General features: G+C 39.7%; 1 protein-coding gene across 3 annotated transcripts in view; it reads left to right on the forward strand.

Moving 5' to 3' along the window:
- Nucleotides 1-8979: 8979 nt before the first annotated feature.
- vldlr (very low density lipoprotein receptor) overlaps nucleotides 8980-20747 on the forward strand; it is an 86519-nt gene continuing 74751 nt past the window's right edge. Inside the window, exon 1 of one of the 3 annotated variants that reach the window (XM_069677134.1) lies at nucleotides 8980-9406. In XM_069677134.1, the coding sequence (XP_069533235.1) occupies nucleotides 9334-9406 (73 nt within the window). In that variant the 5' untranslated portion in view covers nucleotides 8980-9333. The remainder of the gene's footprint in view (nucleotides 9407-20747) is intronic. The other 2 variants (XM_069677135.1, XM_069677136.1) reach the window with 2 other exon arrangements.

Genomic DNA, 20747 nt, shown 5'->3' on the forward strand with positions numbered 1-20747 from the left:
ACTTACCGCCTCCGGTTTTTTTCTCTTCCTTTTAAGTAGTGGTATTTAAACTTGCAGCAGAGAAAACGTCACAGGTTTAAGCATGTTCAGACTCTCCAAAGTAAAACACTGGTTTAATTTCAAAAGGATAGATACATAGCTGATCATTATGAGTTACAATACTTTACTTTACTTTAGTTTGATTCATCAGTTATTTAGTCAGTCTATAAAATGACAGAAAATACAGAAAAATCCCCAGAGCGCAAGGTGGCAGGTATGAACACAATATAAAGCCTGGAGATGTATGAGTTACAAACTGAGAAGCTGACGAGCTAATTGATCTTGATAAAGGCCTAAAACAACTGATTGATTGTCAAAATATTTTTTTCTGTTTATAGATATTTCTAAAAATTGCTTTTGAATGAAGTTGATTTGTGATCCCGAGTTTAATGATTTGGTTCCTGAAACAATCACACCCAGAAAACAAACAAAACATTAACATAATTACATTTTTCAGTATAAACTTGGCACAATATTCAATATGTAAATATTTTTACATAATAATATACTCCTGTGATATAAAGATAAAATAAATTTTATTGATCCCCCACAGGGGAAATTGATAGCACTTGTTACAGCATCTGACAAAAAAGAGAGACAAATAAATATGTGATCAAGTGATTAAGAAAAAAAAAGATAAAGAGATAAAATCATGTCAGGTCAAGTTTATTTATTTATAAAGCACAAAGAACTCAAGTTGACCAAAGTGCTGTACAACCAAGAGAATCCACATACACAATATTACACAAATACTATCATCAATCAAACAGAAAAGAGCAGAGATAAAAACCAAAAACAGAATAAATATAAAATAATTGCCGGAAGGTATAAAAAAAAAATAAAGGATAAAAAAACTATGGCATTATAAATAATAACAGAAGTAAAAAAACAAACAAACCACACACTATGTTCACCATTTCCCTTGTAGATCGTTGTGGATTGTTGTTGATCGGTTGTTTTTTTGCACAGAAAATTATACAGCCATTATAAACACACACACACACACGGTGTGTAGCATTATGAGTTGTCCAGTACGAGTTAAAATATTGCAGGAATAATGCACAGGGAAAACAAACTGCACAGATTAATTGCAGGCCTGTATGAATACACATAGGAATATAACTATAAGTATGATTCAGTTATATTAAAAAGAATATGTGTAACTATAGTATTTATTTATATAATGATAGGTGACCTTATAAATGAATGCAGTAACTGTCGTATACTTAGTGTTGGATGACGGTTACAGAGACGTAATGTTATTACGTTGTAATGCTGGTGTCTGACAGCAGTGGGTATGAAGTGGATATATTGTTGTCACATTGACCAATGACGCCATCTAGTGGTACAATATGGTATCAGCATGCAAGTGGATATTTAAAGCACAGTGGGTGCCACCTTTAAGAGGTGTTAATTGAAAAAAAAATCCTCTTGATGACCAGAGATAAAAATGCATCACCGAGTCATAAGTGTGGTCTGGTGATCTTTGTAGTGGACTGTTGTTTTATAACTAATATAAGGCCTGTACTTCTATTTCATTGCATAAAGATCACGTTTGAAACAGGTATATTCAATTTAAATAATGTGTGAATGAATTTGGATGAATTAGATATGGATTTTATTTGGATTTAATTACTAATTGCCTTCCCCAAGGGAGATGCACATTTGTGTACCAGGGTGCACAGCTAAAATCTACAGCAGGAAGCTTAGCAGAAATTAGTCTGATAATCAGCAGATAGTTTCGGTATTAGATTTGCTATTGGGCGAGATCAAGATGCATCTAATAAATTCCAGATATGTGAGCTGCTTGGTCAGTGTCATCTATCAGAGTGATGATGTCACAGGGCTGAAGTGCAAAATGTAGCATCATCAGATGTCATCATCCAATCTGAAGGTTGCCAGATTGGCAGCTGTGAGTGTCGCTGTCTGTGGTGCTGAACAGCTCCTCTGGTCCAATAAGAACACACAAATGTTTCCAAACCGATCACTAAACACAAAATGACTCGATCAGCAAACTTATTATGATCAGTCCATACATGCTTTCAATTTTCTTTCTGACATTTTCATTATGTTTCTGTTTTCTTTTCTGCCCGTGCTTTTATAATAAACATGTCCATAGAAGCTCATCTTGTTTCAGTCATCTTGTAAGGAAGACGCCTCAAGGTTTGCAGTTGCCTTCTCAATTATTTAAGTGAAATATATCACTTATATATATTTCCCTGCTGTGGCACCAATTATTGAAACCGTTCTTCACAATGTTATAGCTCCTTTTGGACAAGACGATGTGGCATTTAATCACAGCTAAGCCTATTTTTCCTTGTCTGCTGCGTTCTCTAAAGGCTAAGATGAGAAATAAAGATCATAGAGAGAGTGGACGAGCAGTTCTCCTTCACACAGAGATAAAGAAGCTCCCCCTTTGGCTACAAACATCTTCAAAAACCTGGCCCAGATCTGTGCGTGATTAAATATCAGTCAGTGGTGAGTGCCCCTGCAGCTCGCTGGTGAGATGAGGATAAAGCTGTTTGGTCTGAGGAAGTGTTGATATCTGTAGGCTGTGTGCGAGTCTCTGCCTCATAACTGCTGGATTTTAACACACAGTCATATTTTACCATGATGAGATGAAAATGAAAAGCTAAAAGCCTACCGGGCCTGACTTTATGAACTATCTAAATGAGTTCCCACAACACATTTTCGGCTGTAATTAAAGATTTTATATGTTAATTAAAACACAATTATTTCACACAAAAGTCTAGCGGGATAAAATGAGGATGTGATGACATGTTTTACCCAACGGGTCAAAGGTCAACTACAGTGTGACGTCATGATATCCTGGGGAAAAAATGCTTACTGGCCAGTACCTATCTATTCTTGTAAACGTGATATCTCAGAAGATCAGACGGGGAATGACTTCAAACCTGGCACAAACATCGACTTCGATGTAAGGATGACCTGATTAGATTTTGGTGGTCAAAGCTCAAAGTTCAAAGTCGCAGCTACCACAGGTCTGTCCTAGTCTCTTGAGCACGATATCGCAGCAACCTAGAGGAACTTTTATTACATCAGGTTGATTTTATTTCTTGATCCTCTTCTCAAAGGATGATGCCATTATTGAACAATCTCCCCTTAATCTACGTGCTGGAGCTGCTGTCACGAAGAGGGTTTACTGGCAATCACCCATCCAGCATTATCTATACCGCTTATCCTGTTCTGGGTTGTGGGAGAGGAGAGGCACACCCAGGTCTAATCGGCAGTCAATCACAGGGCTGACATAGAGACAGACAACCTTTAACGCTGACATTCAAACCTACAGGCATTTTTAGAGTCACTAATTAGGCATGTCTTTGGAGGGAACCCACGCAGACACGTGGAGAACATGCAAACTCAAAATCGGGATACGAACCAGGAACCTTCTGGCTGTGAGGCGCTAATCACTGCGACACCCTGCAGCCCACTTGTAATCACATGCTCTGCAAAAACAGAGAGCCAGTGAATGCACTGATTGTGGTGCAATCACTATAAATTAATGTATTTGCTGAGATATTTATATAAAATACCCCCAGTCCACAGAAGACACTACAGTAACACTATTATTCTGTGGCAAACCCTTATGAATCATCTGCAACCTGTTTTTGTGGAGGCATACGACCACAAAGCGGAGATTGTAGTAATGTTTTTAATTTATCTATTTATCTATTTGTATTTATTTTTTGTCATTTGTTGCCTTTATTTAAAGGAGAGGACAGTGGATAATGTCGGAGACAGGGGAAGAGAGCAAAGGGCCGAGGGTGGGAGTCAAACCCATCTACGACTTTGGCCTCTGTAAATGGGATGCATGATTTAACCGCTGAGCTAAACCGGAGATCACTTCTAGTTATCTTGATGTTTTACTGAGGAATATTGCTGCTGTGGTTCTTTCTATGGTGGAAGATTTCTTGAATGGTAAAGAAGTACATTGCTGGCACCTCTTACATGAAAATCCACTCCCTTCTTCCTCTGTTTGATCATGAAAAACTGCCACAATAATTACAGGTTGACATGCATGTGGGGGCAGAGTGGCCTAAATGGAGCCATCTGTTACTGTAAATTGTCACCTTGGGTTATTTGCTGGTATTCACATCGCAGTGTCATCATCTGCCATGTTTGATTAGAGGTGTCTGACAGCACACAAAATCATCTCCAAAGCAACCAATCAGCAGAATCTCTGTACTGTAAAAGAACCTCTGTAGACTTTACTTTGACTCTTATGTCCGAGCACAGGTGGCTCTTTTCAGCCCAACTGTCCTCACGGAAAGCTTCAGACTTTGCGTTGTTGATTACAGTGTAAAATATATGAGAAACCTGAACAGACTGATTGTCATGTGTGTAAAAGGCAGAGCAAAACAAGGCGAGTACACTTACATAACACCTCTAACAACAATCCTGACTCCTATGCACCGTCCCACACATAAATAAATGTATGATAAACACGGAACAGGCTAACAAATCAGGTTAGGGGAGCTAAGTATACCTGCTACTTTTGTACTTAGTGCAAATATATCAATACATTAATACTCCAATTTAACTCAAGGAAAAGCACAGACTTCTTGGACATCCAGAAAGTTTCATAAAGCACACATGCCAAATTTTTTGTCTGGCTTTTGCAGGGAAAAAATCACTAAATGGCTCCAACAACACAAACACAGCAAAGTTAAGTTCAGTGACTGAGTGCCTGCCAGCAGTATACACCCACCCCAATAACTTATGGCTTGATAATTAAAACAGGTGAGATATATAAAAATTCGACCCCCGTACGCTTCTGAGGAATAGAGAATTTAGCTGCTTATAAGAAGCTGCTTTTTACTGGGCTGTAAAAATTTTTATTTCTGTCGTAAAAATTTTAACACAGGCCCTTTACATAGAAATGTAGAATCTGTAGGCAGGGACGTTTCCATTTGTAGTACGCTTGTAGTCCGAGTAATATTGACCAGTCATGTATCAGCAGGCTGCGGTGTACGCAGGAAATACAGTCCGTGTGGAGAGTAAAAGCAGGCGGAACGTTATGCGCCGTAATGACATCCCGGCTCCCATCAGCGTCATCGGGCGTTTTTTTTAGCTTCTTATTAATCTCTATAAACAGACATCTGCTTCCTAACAGCTGACAATCCGTGCTAGATCAAAAATTTAACTTGTGATAAATTCCCTTGATGCGGTGTCGTGAAAGTCGTTCAGCTTTGAGATTTCCTGCCTTCCTCGAATGCATCAGAACTGATCAATCCAACCTCCGTTCAAAAAGTAGTTTTCTTCTCATCTTGAGGACAGACCTGACAAAACTTAATTTTGACTTTTTACTAATCTGCATCATGATGTTGAATGTTTGGCAAAGGTAAGACCCATAAAGTTAATCACAAGAGAGAAAACAATGTAAACAATGCAACACGCGGAAAAGGAAGTCGGTTATTTCTAAGCACTGGCAACATGCCCCGGCATGTTCACAGGTGTGCCCAGAGGCTATATCGTTGTCAGACTATAACCAATGGTGTCACAGTTTCAATAGAAACAAAAAGGTGAGGACCCAGATGCAGCCTTTGATATTATAAGTTTAATAAACAAAAGGCAAAAAATCTAAAATCTAAATCTAAAATCCAACAAACGACAAAAAAAAGGAAGATCAAAAGGCAGAGCAAAAAACTTACAACAAAACCAGGAACAGGTCATCCAAGGGACACGAGGGGTCAGGGGAAACACGAAGAATATCCAGAGAAGACACGAGGAACAAAATCACACCAGGAAGGTCAAAGACATGGACTCCACAGACAGACTCCAAAGGATAGACGACAATGAACAGGCAACGAGACAGGGGAGCACAAAGACTAAATAACCTTAGGAGGTGAGGCTAATCAGACACAGGTGAGACAATCAAGGGGCAGGTGAAAACAATCAGGGCAGGGCACCTAATCAAACAAGCGGGAAACGCAAAGGCAGGAAGTGGACCAACACGAGAGACAAGGTGACAAAGTAAAACAGAAAATGATCTAATCAAAAAGACACAAGTGAAATACTGAACAAGACTAAATACTGACAATAACACAGAATAAACTAAATACAAAACTAAACGATGAAAACTCATGACAAGGGACAAAGTGACAAGGTAAAACAAGAAATAATAACTGAACACCCAAATACAAGACAAAACCAGAACTAAACTAGAAACTCATGACAAATGGGATCGGAGATTGACATGGGCCCTAATGTTTTTTATTTGGCTTTGGAGCCAGCCTCAAGTGGACACTCGAGGAACACTCGAGGAATTTTTTTTCACTTCAGCATTGGCTTCATTTTTTATCAGCAGAGGTTGCCGCTTGAATTGTTTAACTATGTTTTGTTTTTGTTTTTTTCCCAAAATTCTGCTACAGTGTTTTACTGATAAACAACCCCATTACTCCTTGCCAATGCAAAAATACAAATTCAGTGTAATGTTTGTTGATCAAGTAAAATAACTGTCTTCCGAGTTTAGACCCTAGTAATAATGATTTATCAAAGTTCATGTGAGACCGTATTTCCCACCTTTACATCTGCACTCAGGGTAGGCTATGTCTGTTTGGAGATGACTGCAAGAAAGAGATAGCAGTAGTCACAAAGACACACATGGTACAGAATTGTACAGTGGTTAGCGTGTGTGTTTTTCTCAGGGAATGAAAAAATCTGGGACAGAATGAGCCGTGGGGTGTATCAGCAGCCATCAGCCATCACTGAGGATGAGGTTCAATCCCCTGATAAGAACTCAGAGAGCCTCTGAAACCTGGCAGCACACAGCCGTTTGCAAAATCCAAAAGCTTGTGATCAAAATGGGGAGAAATAGCATCAGACAGAAAGAGGGGGGAAATGTATTAGCTGGGTTTGGTTCCAAGATTTGGTTTTCACTCTTTAAAACATGAGTCATGTGCTCGCTCAAAATCATCTTCAATAAAACCAACACTACACGTGTGATGATTTTGAAGAGGTGGGAGCTCTTAGTGGGCAAAATGATGACACATTTGATCCTCAGTCATATAAATGTATACAATGATGAGCTTAAGGTAATTGTGACTTTTCTTACCGACTATAAAAAGCTGTTAGGAGCAATGCATTTTTACAGTGGCACACCTGGTGTACCATAAAGGTCACATTTTCTGAACTGAAGTTTTCTATAAGGATTTTGCCTGCTGGATGTTTCCTTACATTGAGCAAATACAACCAAACACTATGTTATTTTGTCCATGACATTTTGATTATATGAAAAAAAACATTAAATAAAACATAAAATTACATCTTTCACATATATTTTATTAAGTTGTTAATAATAACAACTTTGACAAACAATGCATAAACAGGAAACACAAGGCAACAGAACAGAACCAAACAACATGGCCGACACAGCAAGACAAAAACACGGTAGTCAATATGAAGTTAAACCAAGAGGACTAAGGATAAGGGAAATGCAGCAAAGAGGAAACCCGGTAAAAAGGGTTAAAACAATAAAGAACAATAAAAAGGAAATAAATGAGATAGGAAGATATAAAATAAATAAAAATAAACAAAAGCAATAAGAACAATAAAAAAAGAAATGAACATAAAATAACGAACAACCAGAAGACCCCCAACCTGATGACTGGAGGCTGCGAGCTGACTCATTAGGCATCAACAATTCTGCAGCTTGGAGCCGGACATGCTTGAGAAGTGATCAGTAAAACCTTAAAATCAATTCTAAAACTAACAGAAAGTTGATGTAATGAAGCCAAGATTGGGGTGGTGTGATGTTGTCTTTTAAAACCATTACAAAGAATGATTAATACTGTCCAAGCAGATATTAGATAACGATCAGTTTGCCATTTGAAAACTGTACAGTATGCACCTGCAGGTCCTGTTAAAAAATAGAGTCAGACTGTATTGGGAAATGTATGGAAATGTAATTTATTATATCTGTTTCTGAAGTTATCACCTGGGGTCACAGTGGCCACTTTAGCTAACTGAAGTGTTTCAGTTGTGGATTCCACTAAAGTCAAAGACACGATGGGATAAAAAGAAAGTAGTAGTGTGCAGCTTTAAACAGTAACTTAACTGAAACATTGCAGTCTGAAACTGTAAAACTCCACACATCACTTCACTCGACCTCTGATTACTATGATTATATTTCATTAAAGCCTATCTATAATGTATTCTAGAATGTTTTTTATTTTGTGTATTTTACAGATATTGTATAGATGCCTGTAGGCCTGTGACGAGGGATACTGAAAGTATAACTTAGGCTATTAGTTGACAGCTACTAAAATAATTAAGTCAGTGTTCAATGGTTTTAGTGACTGAGAAGTTTCATAAAAACAATTCTGCCAGAGCGTTAAAGCACAGTTTGATCAATATTTGGACATCACATTGGAGAAATAAAAGACAGCAGCTAAATTAAATTCGAGATCAGTATCCAAACAAAAGTGTGTGTGCGTGTGTATGACCCATATGTCCAGAAGGCTGTCAAGAAATGATGCTGTATATATTGTGTGTCCCTAAGTTTATGACATGCTGTCACAAAATTCATTATGTGTACCTCAGAATATATTCTGTATTTTTTCACTGTCATCTATCTCTGCGAAGTTTAGTATTAACATATTAAATGTATTGTTTGATCGTGTGTTGTTATCTATCCTTGATAAAAGCAAACAATAGGGTAGGCTATGATTTATTTGAATGTCATAAGTATTTTTCTATAGTATCTATGAAATTATGACTGCATAAAAGGAATATACTTAATTATTTATATATTTTATGCGGATAGTAAAGGGTTAACAATGTGCCAAAGACGTACTGAAGGGGGAAAAAATCCTCCTCAGCTGTGACGGGCTCTGTGAAGCACCACTAACAAACCGGTCACCGAGGCCGCTCGTTACCGTCAAATTTAGGAAATGGATTTCAGCTCGAGAGGAGAAGACGGGAGCCCGAACGGCCACAACGTCGCGTGGTTGTAGAACGAGATCAAAAGGCGCGTGGTTTGCGCGTCGGTTTCATTCTCACGGCTCCTCTCCGGTCTCAGTTCTCTACTGCGCGTGCTGCTGATCGGTCGGTTGTGTCGGCACGAGCGGCCGTTCTGCTCAGCTTTGCTCTGTCTGTGTGTGTATGAGCGCGTGTGTTCGCGCTGTGTATGTATGTGTGGTTTGCGCGTGAACCGGCACAATCAAAGAGCAAGCAGGCCAGCGCGAGCCACAAGGCAGGCAGGCAGGCAGGCAGGCAGGGCAGAGAGGCAGCCCGCGAGCGCTCAGCTAGCAACCGTACGTTACACAGCGAGAGATGGTCACGTCCACACCGGGGATCCTTCTGCTGCCGATGCTAATATGTCTCCAGCACTGCATTAACGTCCACGGTAAGTCTCGAGCCCACTGTGTGTTAGTACGTCTAATGCTGTGTTTTTTTTGTGTGTTTGTTGGGGAAACACGCTCAGTGTTTGGTGAGGTTAGCTAACATTACGGAGCTGTACACCTGTCTTGGCTGCTCCTTGAAGAAATGACCGTGCGTGGCTACACCTTGAGCTAGTGAACCGTGCGCTGCTTACTAGCAGCGAAATCCCTGAAAATAACGTTTTTCGTGGGCTTAAACGAGGCATTTGTGCCATTGTGTGTGATTTACATTAATTTTTAAGAAGCTCCTTCATCTTTTTAATTAGTAACAGATTTTGACTAGGTGTTTTAGCTCAATATCTTGAAATGAAAGGGAAAAGGAGGGGGATGGAGAGGCCCGTTTAGTTTGTGTTGCCTGCTGTACAGAAACTGCTTGTCGCTGCTCATTCACGGCCAATTAGCCCTGCGGTCAATTAATTTCACCCTGAAAACACGCAGCCCCTCACAGATAAACCCCTGCTTCTTGCACTGCGTTGGCTTCTGAGCGTGTCCTGATTTCTCATTCACTTCCACTGTGGGATTCTCCTCAGCCATCACCACCCCCAGCGAGTTTGGTTATTTATTTATTTATTCCTGAAGTGGGAGCCGAGAGGGAGAATGAAAGGGGGGATTCGGGTGATGTGATATAAGGAAAAAAACGGATAAAAGGGGTGGCAGCTGAAGGCAAAGACGGAGAGGGGTGACTACGGCCAATTACCGACCGCAGGTGATCTCAGTGAAGGCCTAATTATGAGCGGAATGGCTAATTTTATGTTATTACCAACTGGTGGTACTTATGGAGCAGTTTGCTCTCGTGCTGCAACTCAAAGTATCAATTAACCTAACCCTTTTCTTAAGCACTAATGGGTCTGTAAAATGCCAGAACATAGTGAGAAACCGTATGTTCTTTAGCCCAGGGCTTAATGCTAACTACTAATGATGTATGACAAAACAGATACAAGCAATTTGTGCTAAAATGATTAAGTGATCTATCTATAAGTGATGATTAGTCTAATGTCTAACTTTGTTGATTTAACTTTGTTTTTAACTGTTGGTTAAAAATTAAAACAACAAAAAAAGAAATTGAGAAAGCATAAGGACCAAAAAAAAACAAGGGCCAGGCCAATCAATGGCCAATATTATCGGCAGATATGGGCTAATCACTTATAAATCATGTGTTTGCTGCTTTGAAATAACTTTTTTTAACATTATGAAGAAAACAAAACAGTGCTTGGGGTGATTTAAAAAAAGTGTAATCATCCAGTTTGTCCAGCGTAGCTGTGTCTCCATTGTTTGAACTAATCTCAGCACTGTCTGCAGCACAAGTAGCAGAGAATTACAGCTAGGCAGACTTAATGGTAAATATTCTTTCAATAATATTCGAACAAGAGAGCAACCTCCAGAGTACCTCTGCACTCATTTTATGCACTACCATAAAGAAAACTGGTGATTTTTTTGCCCCCTTAAACCTGTGCCCGTTCAAATATCCCATATCCTTGGGCTCTATTTGCAAGACACAACATTGGACTCTCATAGGAACTGTAAAAGGACATTTAATAGAGTTAATGACGTACTGTAGATGCAGCATTACAGGATTTCTGGTGTTTGGAAGCAGCAAATATTCGATGATGTCCAGGACTGTCAACTCAAAAAGGGGGGAAAAAAGGCTTGTATTCGAATTTAAGAGGCCTTCCCTGCTCAGGTTAAATTAGGAATTAAGTTATTTTGAACTCGAGTAACCTAGTTTTATCCCACCTTAAATGTTGCTTAAATGATTGGCAGCCACTGTTTATTTATTTCCACTGTAGCTCTTTTATGGGCTGTTAACTGTCTGAAATGATGAGACAGAATTGCAGGACTGAGATGGGAAGTCTGGCAGTCCAGGGTCAGTGCTCGTTGCTGACATTATGGAGCTTACTTTCTTGCCTCAGGTACATAAAATATTTACATGACTTTGGCATAATTTAATCAATGCAGTTACTAATCAAATCAGCACTAGTTTCCATGCAGCCTAAATTATGAAACGGCTCAGAGAGGCACACTGAGCTGTGTTTGGCTGCCTGTGTCTTGCACAGATTTCAGTCTCTTCAATTCCTACCTACCGTGGAAAATGGCCTTTGGGGGAAACATTGGATCAAAACTAGTGCTTGTAATGTGCACACACACTCCCCGTAGCATACACCCACCACAACCTCTTTTTCATTCTCAGCTCCAAACTAAACCCAAACACACATTTACGCTCACAGAGATTGAGATTGTGTGAGCCTATTTGAACGAGACGTCACGCAAATTAGATGGTGGCAAGAGCAGAAGCAGCAGCAGCGACGCTGGCCTGATTAAAATGGATGTATTTTTCCTCCACGGTTACTGTGATACCATGCTAGACCCAGATCCTCTGCTATAAGAGAGAGGGGGGGGGGTCTGTGTGGGGGTGCTCTTGTTTCTTGAAGTGGGCGGGGTGGTGGACAGAGGGAGGAGGAGGAGGAGAACACTGCAACCATTTCTGTTACTGGGGAAAATTACATTACCATGACCTCCAGTGTGACAGCGTTTATATAGCCCACAATGATTTACTATTTTGGGAGGTAGACTGTCGATTGCAGCTCCGTGCCTGTTGAATCTACTAGCAGTTGAATAATAAGAAATCTGTCATTTCAAGCTCATGCCTCCAATTGATGGTAGTATTAAGATAATTGGCCATTTAAAGTTTATGTAGATGTTGTGAGAAACAAATTATCTTGGTGGACACTGACCTAAAAACCCACAAATGAGTACTAGGGCTACTGTGAAGAAAAAATCAGAGATCCTTTGTTACAAGAATGAATCTTTTGAGTCATGAGAGCCAAGAGAAGCCATTACATTGCCCAAAACATGCTTGACAAAACTAAAAGCTCAGTCAGGGGTATCACAATGGTGGTTATCAACTTCCTTTGTTAACCTAGGTTTTCTTCAGGCTCTTGATCTTCGGTGTGCATTCCCATAAAATAAGTGATGCTTCATTTGACTCTTCTTTTCCACAAAATGGACCGGTAGCGTGCCGCCTCCTTCTGTAATGAGGAACAATTTGTTGTGCAATGAGAATATGAAAATCACTGCAGCAAAAAGCAACACTGTTGCCTCAAAGATGGGGGAGGAATGCTGGCAGAAAATTAGTTTTCATGTAAATTTGTAAGTTTATGTATTTACCCCTCGATGCAATCCCAATGCCCGCTTATTTCTAATGTGTTAGAAATTCTGATGTTCACATTGTAGAGCTTTTAAAGCATGCTCAAGATCTGCACATGGGTCTGACTGTGTCTTTTAAAGAAGGATAGGTGGAAATAACTTTAGTTTTTGGCCAAATCAAAGTTAAAAGATGGAAGATTTAATGGACTAAGTATCATCTGTAGCGTAATTAATACCAATAGACTATTCCATTTTCTGAGCGGAGATCTAACACACCTGGTAGCCAGTAAGGACTAAGCTAGGAGCACATTTCACATTGGTCTTTAGTTTCTGTGCCTTCATCATTTTTGTAGTTTATGAATGATTTTCTGTTTAAAAGTTAACATTACCTGAAGCAGACCGAGTAAAATGAGAGGAAGAAGACTTGAGGGGGGGTCAGTCTTTCTGCATCAGCAACTCCCTACATGAAAATTCTAGTTGCAAAAAACACAACATGGTGCATGGTTTGTTTTGTTTTATACTGCATGACTTTGTCCAATGGCATACTGTATCACGTCAGCTTAGAATCTGTATGCCTCATTGAACATTCTGTCAAGAGTAGAATGAGTGTAAGAGAGTGCTTTACACAGTTTATATACATCTGAACATAAACTCTTCAAGAGCATGTTAGGTGTTCAACATTAGTTACCATGCTAAACTTGCCAGGTCACAAGAGAGCCAACTTTAATGACACTAAAAGGTTGCTCTTAATCTCCCTTCATAGTACGCCCCTCTAATCAAGTTTGGTTTAGGCTACATTTTCCTTGCTGCCATCTAGCTCTCCGTGGTGTTCTTTTGTTATCATGAACTAATCCTGTGATCATGTATGTGAAAAAATACAACCAAAAGATATAAAGAACAAATTTGAAGGGGTAAGAGCATTTGCTCCCTACACAAAGACGGGGATGAAAGCTCAGTCTTTATGTGGCAGCAGTGTACAGCTCAGACAGTTGAGACTTTAAATGTCAGCTAAAAATTCTGACACTGCAGGGAAAGGGGGAATACTCTGGTACAGGTTTGTACACTTCAGGTGACTGTTGAAGTCTGTTATTGTGCTGATTGGATCAAAGTGCTGGGTGTGCAGTTTTCCCGACAGCAAGTCAATGGGTGTCTGTAGAGACACTGGAGTAGTAACCCAAGATGGTACACCCTTAAAGAAACAAAATGCAGGGAAACATCAGTTCCTCAAATTAGGTTTTCTTGTTACAGTGGATTTGCATTTTGTACCCCATTTGCTACGTGTTCCATTTACTTAACTGCAAACACAAACTATGCTGCCGTTTTTAGATGTCTCTTCCATAGTGTTTTTGGCATCTGTCAGTTTCTGTTTAATTCAGTACAGAGTGTACCCAAGGACTTGGTTATAAGGAGATGTTAAATGCTCCCAAAGTGCCACATATACATCAACACATTAGGTCGGCCTAATACTGCACAGACTTCAAATCAGTATGCACTCAATCTGCAACAAACAATAGTTAAATTAATGCAGAATTGGTGTTAAAGGGGACCTATTATGCTCAATAGCAGCTCTATATTTTTACACAGATGCTCAATTTAAGTAGCTTTGCATTGTTCACAATAAAAATAAAACCTTTATTTGTCTTATGGGGCCTCTTTATGCAGTACCTTCAGTTTGTCTGTCTGAAACGGGCCGTTTTAGCTCCTGTCTCTTTAAGGCTCCCCCGTCTTCTTTACCGTAAAATTCGGTGTATAAGACACACTTTTGTTTTTAATGTTAGAAGTGGGCTGCGTCCTACAAACCAGTATTAAATACAGAGAGGTGTTTTATTGTGTTAGGGTATTACCCAGACGATGGCACTATAATGTAGCTGAAGCTTCGCTGTCATGATCGCCAGTGCAGCTGCCACTGTAGCAACAATTAACGTTACCGTATGGCTGTGCTCGGCAAGAGCACAGCTAGCTTGCAGGATTGCAAACTTGGCAAGGCCAGGTTGGCTATAATTTTTGTGTTTTTTGAATGTGTTTCAAATTAAAATAAATGAAAATACTGTTGAAATAACTTTTGCCTCTGGGTACCCCCCAAAAACAGACTGCCTCTTATATTATAGATTTTACAGTATACAGAGTTAATAGTAGAAATGTGCTCAAATGCAGACCAAGGTACAAAATGATCATCTGCTACCTGCCAAATACAGGGTAAATGTTAGCTGTGGCAAGTACACATTTTAGGTCATCATGGCAGATGATCCATAGTTATACTGTCAGGTTCCAGTGACTCTGTGTTTATTGTTCTTGTACAGCTGCTTGTGTTCGGACAGTATTTTACATTTGAGCGCTGGCTTCTTAATTTAAATGGAAAAAGGGATTCGTTAAGGAACAAACATATATTTTTAAAGCTATGTTACAAAAATGTGGTACCGGTACACTCAAAAAGTATGTTATCAGGACAGCTCTGTAAAATTTCTATATCTATAAAAACAACAAAAACAAACATGGCAGAACAGTGATGGATGGTTTTGAGACTCGGCACAATAAACTGCTAGAATACGTAGCTGACTATTTGTTTCTGCTGAAAACCATGCTGCACTTTTTCAGATACCTCTATTTCAAATTTGTTTCTGGTAGACTCGGGACTAAGAAGTCACTGGTCGCCTGAGGTTCTCTTTATGATATCCACCCCCTCTCTCTCTGTCAGCCTTTAATATGCGTCAGCAGTGAGCAGTAGGTCAGGCTCCTGTGATGAGTCAAGACTTTCACTTCCCTCATGTAATAACTCTTGATGACTGTCTACTTTTGGCTTTTCATTCAGAGTTTGTGCTTTTGTAGCACAACTGGAGGGTTTAGTTTGAAAGTCAAAAATACAAATGTTTTGGAAATGTCATGCCAATGTGAAAAGGTTATTTTATTACGAGATGACATTTAATTTGTAGCATACAAGGCACATGATGGAGTGATCTAACAGTGAAATCATTAGGGCTGCCCCCTTAAAGTTGTTGAATCATCAGTGATTCTTTATTTGTCATTGGTACAGAACTACAGGAGGGGCTGCTAGCTGAGCAGCCGCTAGCTTGTTTCTAGTGCTCAGCTTTTTTCTCAGGTTAGGATTCCTTCAGTGTTTAGCATTTCATTAGGTGTGCCCAAGTTATTCTCTGACACATGTAGCCTAATGTTTTACATATTGTAGGTACATGCAGTTAGTCTCCACCTCCTAAAGTGCACATGTAGGATCACATGCAATCCAATTCTAATGCTCTGCCTTAAATGGTATATTTTAATATCTCAGTTATTATTGATGCTTCTGCAGAGGTCTTTGTGGCAAACTTAAAGAAACTTCAAGACCAAGAAGTTTGTCTTTGTGGATGTGAACAGGTTGTTCACGGGTCATTTATCAAACATGATAAGTTTCTTTTTCTTAAGTGAAGCAATGAAAAGAGTTGCCCGTCACTTGCATACCAGAAAGGAACAGAGTTTTCAAAATACAGTACGCTCATCAAACTCTTCAAGGTAGTTTTGCTCATTATTTCTGCCTGGGAACTGAAGTCAGTCTTTGATAAACACCCGATTATAAAACTATAAATCTGCGACAGTGAAGGGGAATGATGTGTGAATTTTACCATTACAGTTTTAATATATGTTTATCATTAAGGTTGTAGTCAGTGGTGTACTGGAGTCTGTACTGTATAGTGCTGAGATTTGATAGCCTTCTGATTTTATGGAACCATTCTGTGTCTGTGCTTTCCTTCACCTCAGTCCCACCAGTGTTTTGTCCCTGAGGGAGAACCCCTTTTCAGTTTTTAGTCACAAAATTCAATTATGTTCTTCCAACAGAACCGTAGTCAGGGCCTTGAATTGTTGGTCTTGGTGTGATTTACTCTAACATCTTTCCACAAAAGCTTTTTTTTTTCTAAAGGGAAATGCAAGCGTCTTGTGTAACATGTTTTTTTTTTTTGCTTCATTTTTTCTCCAAGGCCGGTGTTTTTCTATCGAGTCATCACCAACTGTAAAGCAAACCTCAGGTGACCTGAGTCTGTGCTTTGAAACATTTCTCTAGATACATAATATAAGTTTTATGAAAATGTAAACATTTCATTTACATTTAAACTGACATCAGATTTGGTGAATAACACTGTTGTAGGTAGATACCTTCTTCTCTGGTATGGACTTTAGGTCAACGTTGGATTTCATCTGTTGAACGCACCACGTGCAGTGCTCAACAGCTGTAGTGGAAGTTGGCTACACGACTGGAGTTACATTCAGATAACCTCCATTCTACCTTGTCTCATCAATGAATAGGACTATGCTGCTCTGCTGTTGCAATGTTTACTTTCTTTCATTCGCTGTGGGAGTGTGTTTGCAGAGTTTCTTCAGCTTCCTCTTCACTCAACATTCCTGCTTGCATCAGAAAACACATGCTGTGTTTTTGTTTTTTTTATTCTCTTGGTTTTATTGGACGAATTCGGGCTAAAGTGAAATTTGTGGATTGCTGCTTGAGGTCATTGAGCTGTTTCCAAATGTGCCTGGCACATTGGCAAACTTTGATGTCTCAAATTTACAGTACAGAAATATCATTGAAATTGGTCCAGTGTTTCTGGAAAGTTTTGATCACCGTACAATCATAACAAGGTGCTGGACAACACCCAACTTACACTAACAGTGGGGATACGTACTCTGATCAAAGGCACACATAACTGTACTTCAGTATAATTACTGTCAAATTAGTTTGCCAATGATTTTTGCACATCACAGTGAATTCCCAAAGCACCTCTGAGCTCAACCTCTGAGGTCTTTTGTTTTTCTAACCAGGATTTTCTGGTATGTGGAGTCCTTAAAAAATGTATTTTATTCCATTCCTTGACTCACTGTTGTATTTTCTCTTTCCCCTAGAAGGGTTTTTGTCATTCTCGGGCATGCATTTTTTTGCCCAGGTCTTCTTAAGAAACATATCGACTTGAATAAAGTTAAAAGGAGTTTGGGAAGTTTACATTTTTTGGCTTGTTTTGCAAACTGGGTACTCCTATCAGGAGAAGACAGTCAAGATATCAGTCAGCAGATTGAACCCTGCAAGTCATTTGTTTTGGGCAACTGTCCTTTTATATTTACTGGCATTTTATAAGCAATATTTTTTTCTTTGTCTAAACTAAAATGATGATCAGTAAGTACAAATACCATTTAGCATCCCTAGTTGAGGCACACAGCCATTGCAAGACAGAAGTTGACTTGATATCACTCGTCAGGAGGAAACGTTATGAGTAGTGTGATGTTTCCCACTGAGATGTGGAGGCAAACTGTATACGCTAAAGTCAGTGGACATCCCTGCTTTATTATTGAATTCAGTTGTGTTAAACAAAAACCCTTTCATATGCATGAAACTCGGCACATAGTCATGAAATATCCATTAACAAACATTTAAAATTGGGTTGTACAAAGCCACAAAAATGCTACCTTTGCCACTAGATCTGCCCTGGTCAACTGATGTTATATAATTGTGGAGTGGAAGCACATAGGAGCAACAGCAGCTCAAGTGGTTGAATCATGTGTAAAAAATGGCGTATCTGTTGCATCACTGACTACAGAGTTCCAAAACGCCTCTGGGTGCAACTTCAGCACACAAACTGTATATGTCGGGAGCTTGTGAAATGGATGCCATGGCTGAACAGCCGCACGCAAGCCCACCATTACCATGCACAATGTCAGCTTCCCCCTGAAGTGTAACTATAAAGAAAGCTGGACTCTGTAATGCATCGCTCTTTACTGCCTGGCAGACTGATGGACAAATCTGGGTTTTGAAGATGCCTGGAAAACGCTATCTAATGGAATGTAATGTTTGAACGAGAAAAGATATTGGTCTGGGCTTTTGCAGGTTTTTTCCCCCGGCCCCTTAGTTCCATTGAAGGGTCTTTTTTAATCTTTAAGACATTTTCAGCCAATTGGTTACCTTTGACTCTGTTGCAAGCGTTTGCAGGTGTCCTTTTTGCGATCCCGTTGCACAAAGTGAGGTCCATAAAAACATGGTTAAAAAAGTTTGGTGAGGGGAGCTTAGTGGGGTTGAGGTAAGGGTTCTGTGGAGACGGTCAAACACCTTTAGGGGAAATTAGAACACAGATTGCCGGGCCGCCTTGTCCTACATCAGTGCCTGAGCTCATAAATACTCTTGGCTGGATGGGCACAAATTCCCACAGACCTTCTCCAAATTATCTTGGAAAGCCTCTCAGCAGAGAAATGGTTACATAGGGGGATCCTACTCCATATTAATGCCTATGGTTTCAGATTGGGCTGTGATAGTTAAGGGTCCACTGACTTTTGGCCATTAAATGTAATGGTAGAAAGTATTCTCTCTCCCGATCATCCTTCTCTGTCAGTAGTTATTTGTTTTATGGATTGATGTGCTGCGTTTGTTCTGATTAAAATGCAGGCAGATACAATGTGATGCATTGTTCTTTGATTGTGGTGATTGAAATGGTAATGCGAATGAAAGGTCAGCCTACTCTCCATTCTGTAGCATGGCTGTGCTGTGAGTACAGCTGGCGTAGTCTTGGTTGAATGGAAGTCTGCAGGCTGTTGGCACGGTCAGCTCTGTATTTACCTCCTCCTGTTTTGTGAAGTGAGTAGATTTGTATCAGATAAAGACCCAAAAAACATTTTTCTTGCACATTTCATGTTCAGGATCTTTAGTGTTTCACATCTTTTTTGGATGTTTGCTGTGTTTTATCTCTTTGTTCTATCTACTAATGATTATTCTGAAAGGTAGAGCATTAAAGCTTGCAGAGGACGTTTATTGAAACGCTTCCCTACAGATAAGGGCATCTTGTTATGAGAATCATATCCAAAATTGTCTGCTTTCTAATGCCTTCTGAGTTCATGAGATTTGCTGTCTATATTTTCTTTATTAATATGTTTCCCAGTGAAACGTAGCCACAGATAAAGCGGTAAAGAACAATTCTGCTATCATAGTTTAAATAAACCACTTAATTGTGTCATTGAGAGAGAATGTGATGCTTCACCATCTTCATTTAGAAAGTACATTTAACACAAAGCAAGATGCGTCTAGTTAGGCTTAAAAGGAAATTCAGGTATTTTTTAAACCTGGGCCCTAATTTAAATATTACATATTTGTGGGTCAAAATGACTAATGGGTACAAAAGGTGTTGGAATTGCTCCAGTAGATCCTTTCAGCCAGCAGCTGTGAAAGCTGCAAAGTAATCATTTGGGGAATATACGGGCGATCAAAGTGTGTTCAATAAAAGAGGTTATTTTACCGCTGACAAGCTCAGGTTGTAATTCCACGTTCCTGACAACATTACAGAAAGATCCCTGCAGAGCGTTTTTGTTAAGGTGGCATTATGTAACCAGAAAAAGCCTTTTCCTTGCTTTCCTCAAAGTCTCCAGGCTCTTGCAGTCCATGAGCTGAGCTGGTGTACTGCTGTGGATTAGTTTGTTTTATTGTGTGACTTTGTTTTAAATCCTGTGGTGTTTTTAAATGGTTAGTTCAGATCAAACAAAGTAACTTTAACAATCCAGGCAGCAGTGAACAATGAACTATTGTGTCATGGAAGGTTAGATGAACATCTTTCTCATCTAAAGGTCTATCTCTTGAGCCATCCTTTCTGCATTGTCAGACAGTTAAGCTGCTTTCCCACTGGTCAAAAAACCCATCACTTTTTTGCTTAATGGGAAAGGTTACGGTCAGCATTCAGACCCGTAACCAATGACTCTGCAATATTATCGCCTCGGCTCCGATCGGCAATGATGGGAACACAAAACCAAGGTCAACACACTAATCTCCGCCCCCTTTCCGACCGGATGTTATGCTCTGTCGGTAACTTCTGCGACTCCTTGTCGTCTTGGCTACAAATTCCGCCCGTCTCCGTCCGAGCAGAGCTCGAACGTCGTTCCATATTTGTTGGCGCCAAGTTTGATAAATAGACTGAATGAGTAATTCAATAATCAATAAACACCTTACCAACTTAACATCCTCACTGTTTACTAACCCTGTTTCTGGCAAGTGTTTGTGACGTCAGACGAATGACGCAGCAGACCAAAAGGAGTATACTTCACTGGCAATGGGAAAAGAGACAATCGGCATTTGTAAGTGGGTCTTCCCGGGTCTGAAAAACCTGTCAACACGCTAAATTTAGGTGGGAGAGGGGTATTGGAATAACAATC

This window comes from Semicossyphus pulcher, unplaced genomic scaffold (assembly GCF_022749685.1).
Source record: "Semicossyphus pulcher isolate SPU_LCO1_2020_fin unplaced genomic scaffold, fSemPul1.0.p SCAF_28, whole genome shotgun sequence".
Taxonomy (NCBI): domain Eukaryota; kingdom Metazoa; phylum Chordata; class Actinopteri; order Labriformes; family Labridae; genus Semicossyphus; species Semicossyphus pulcher.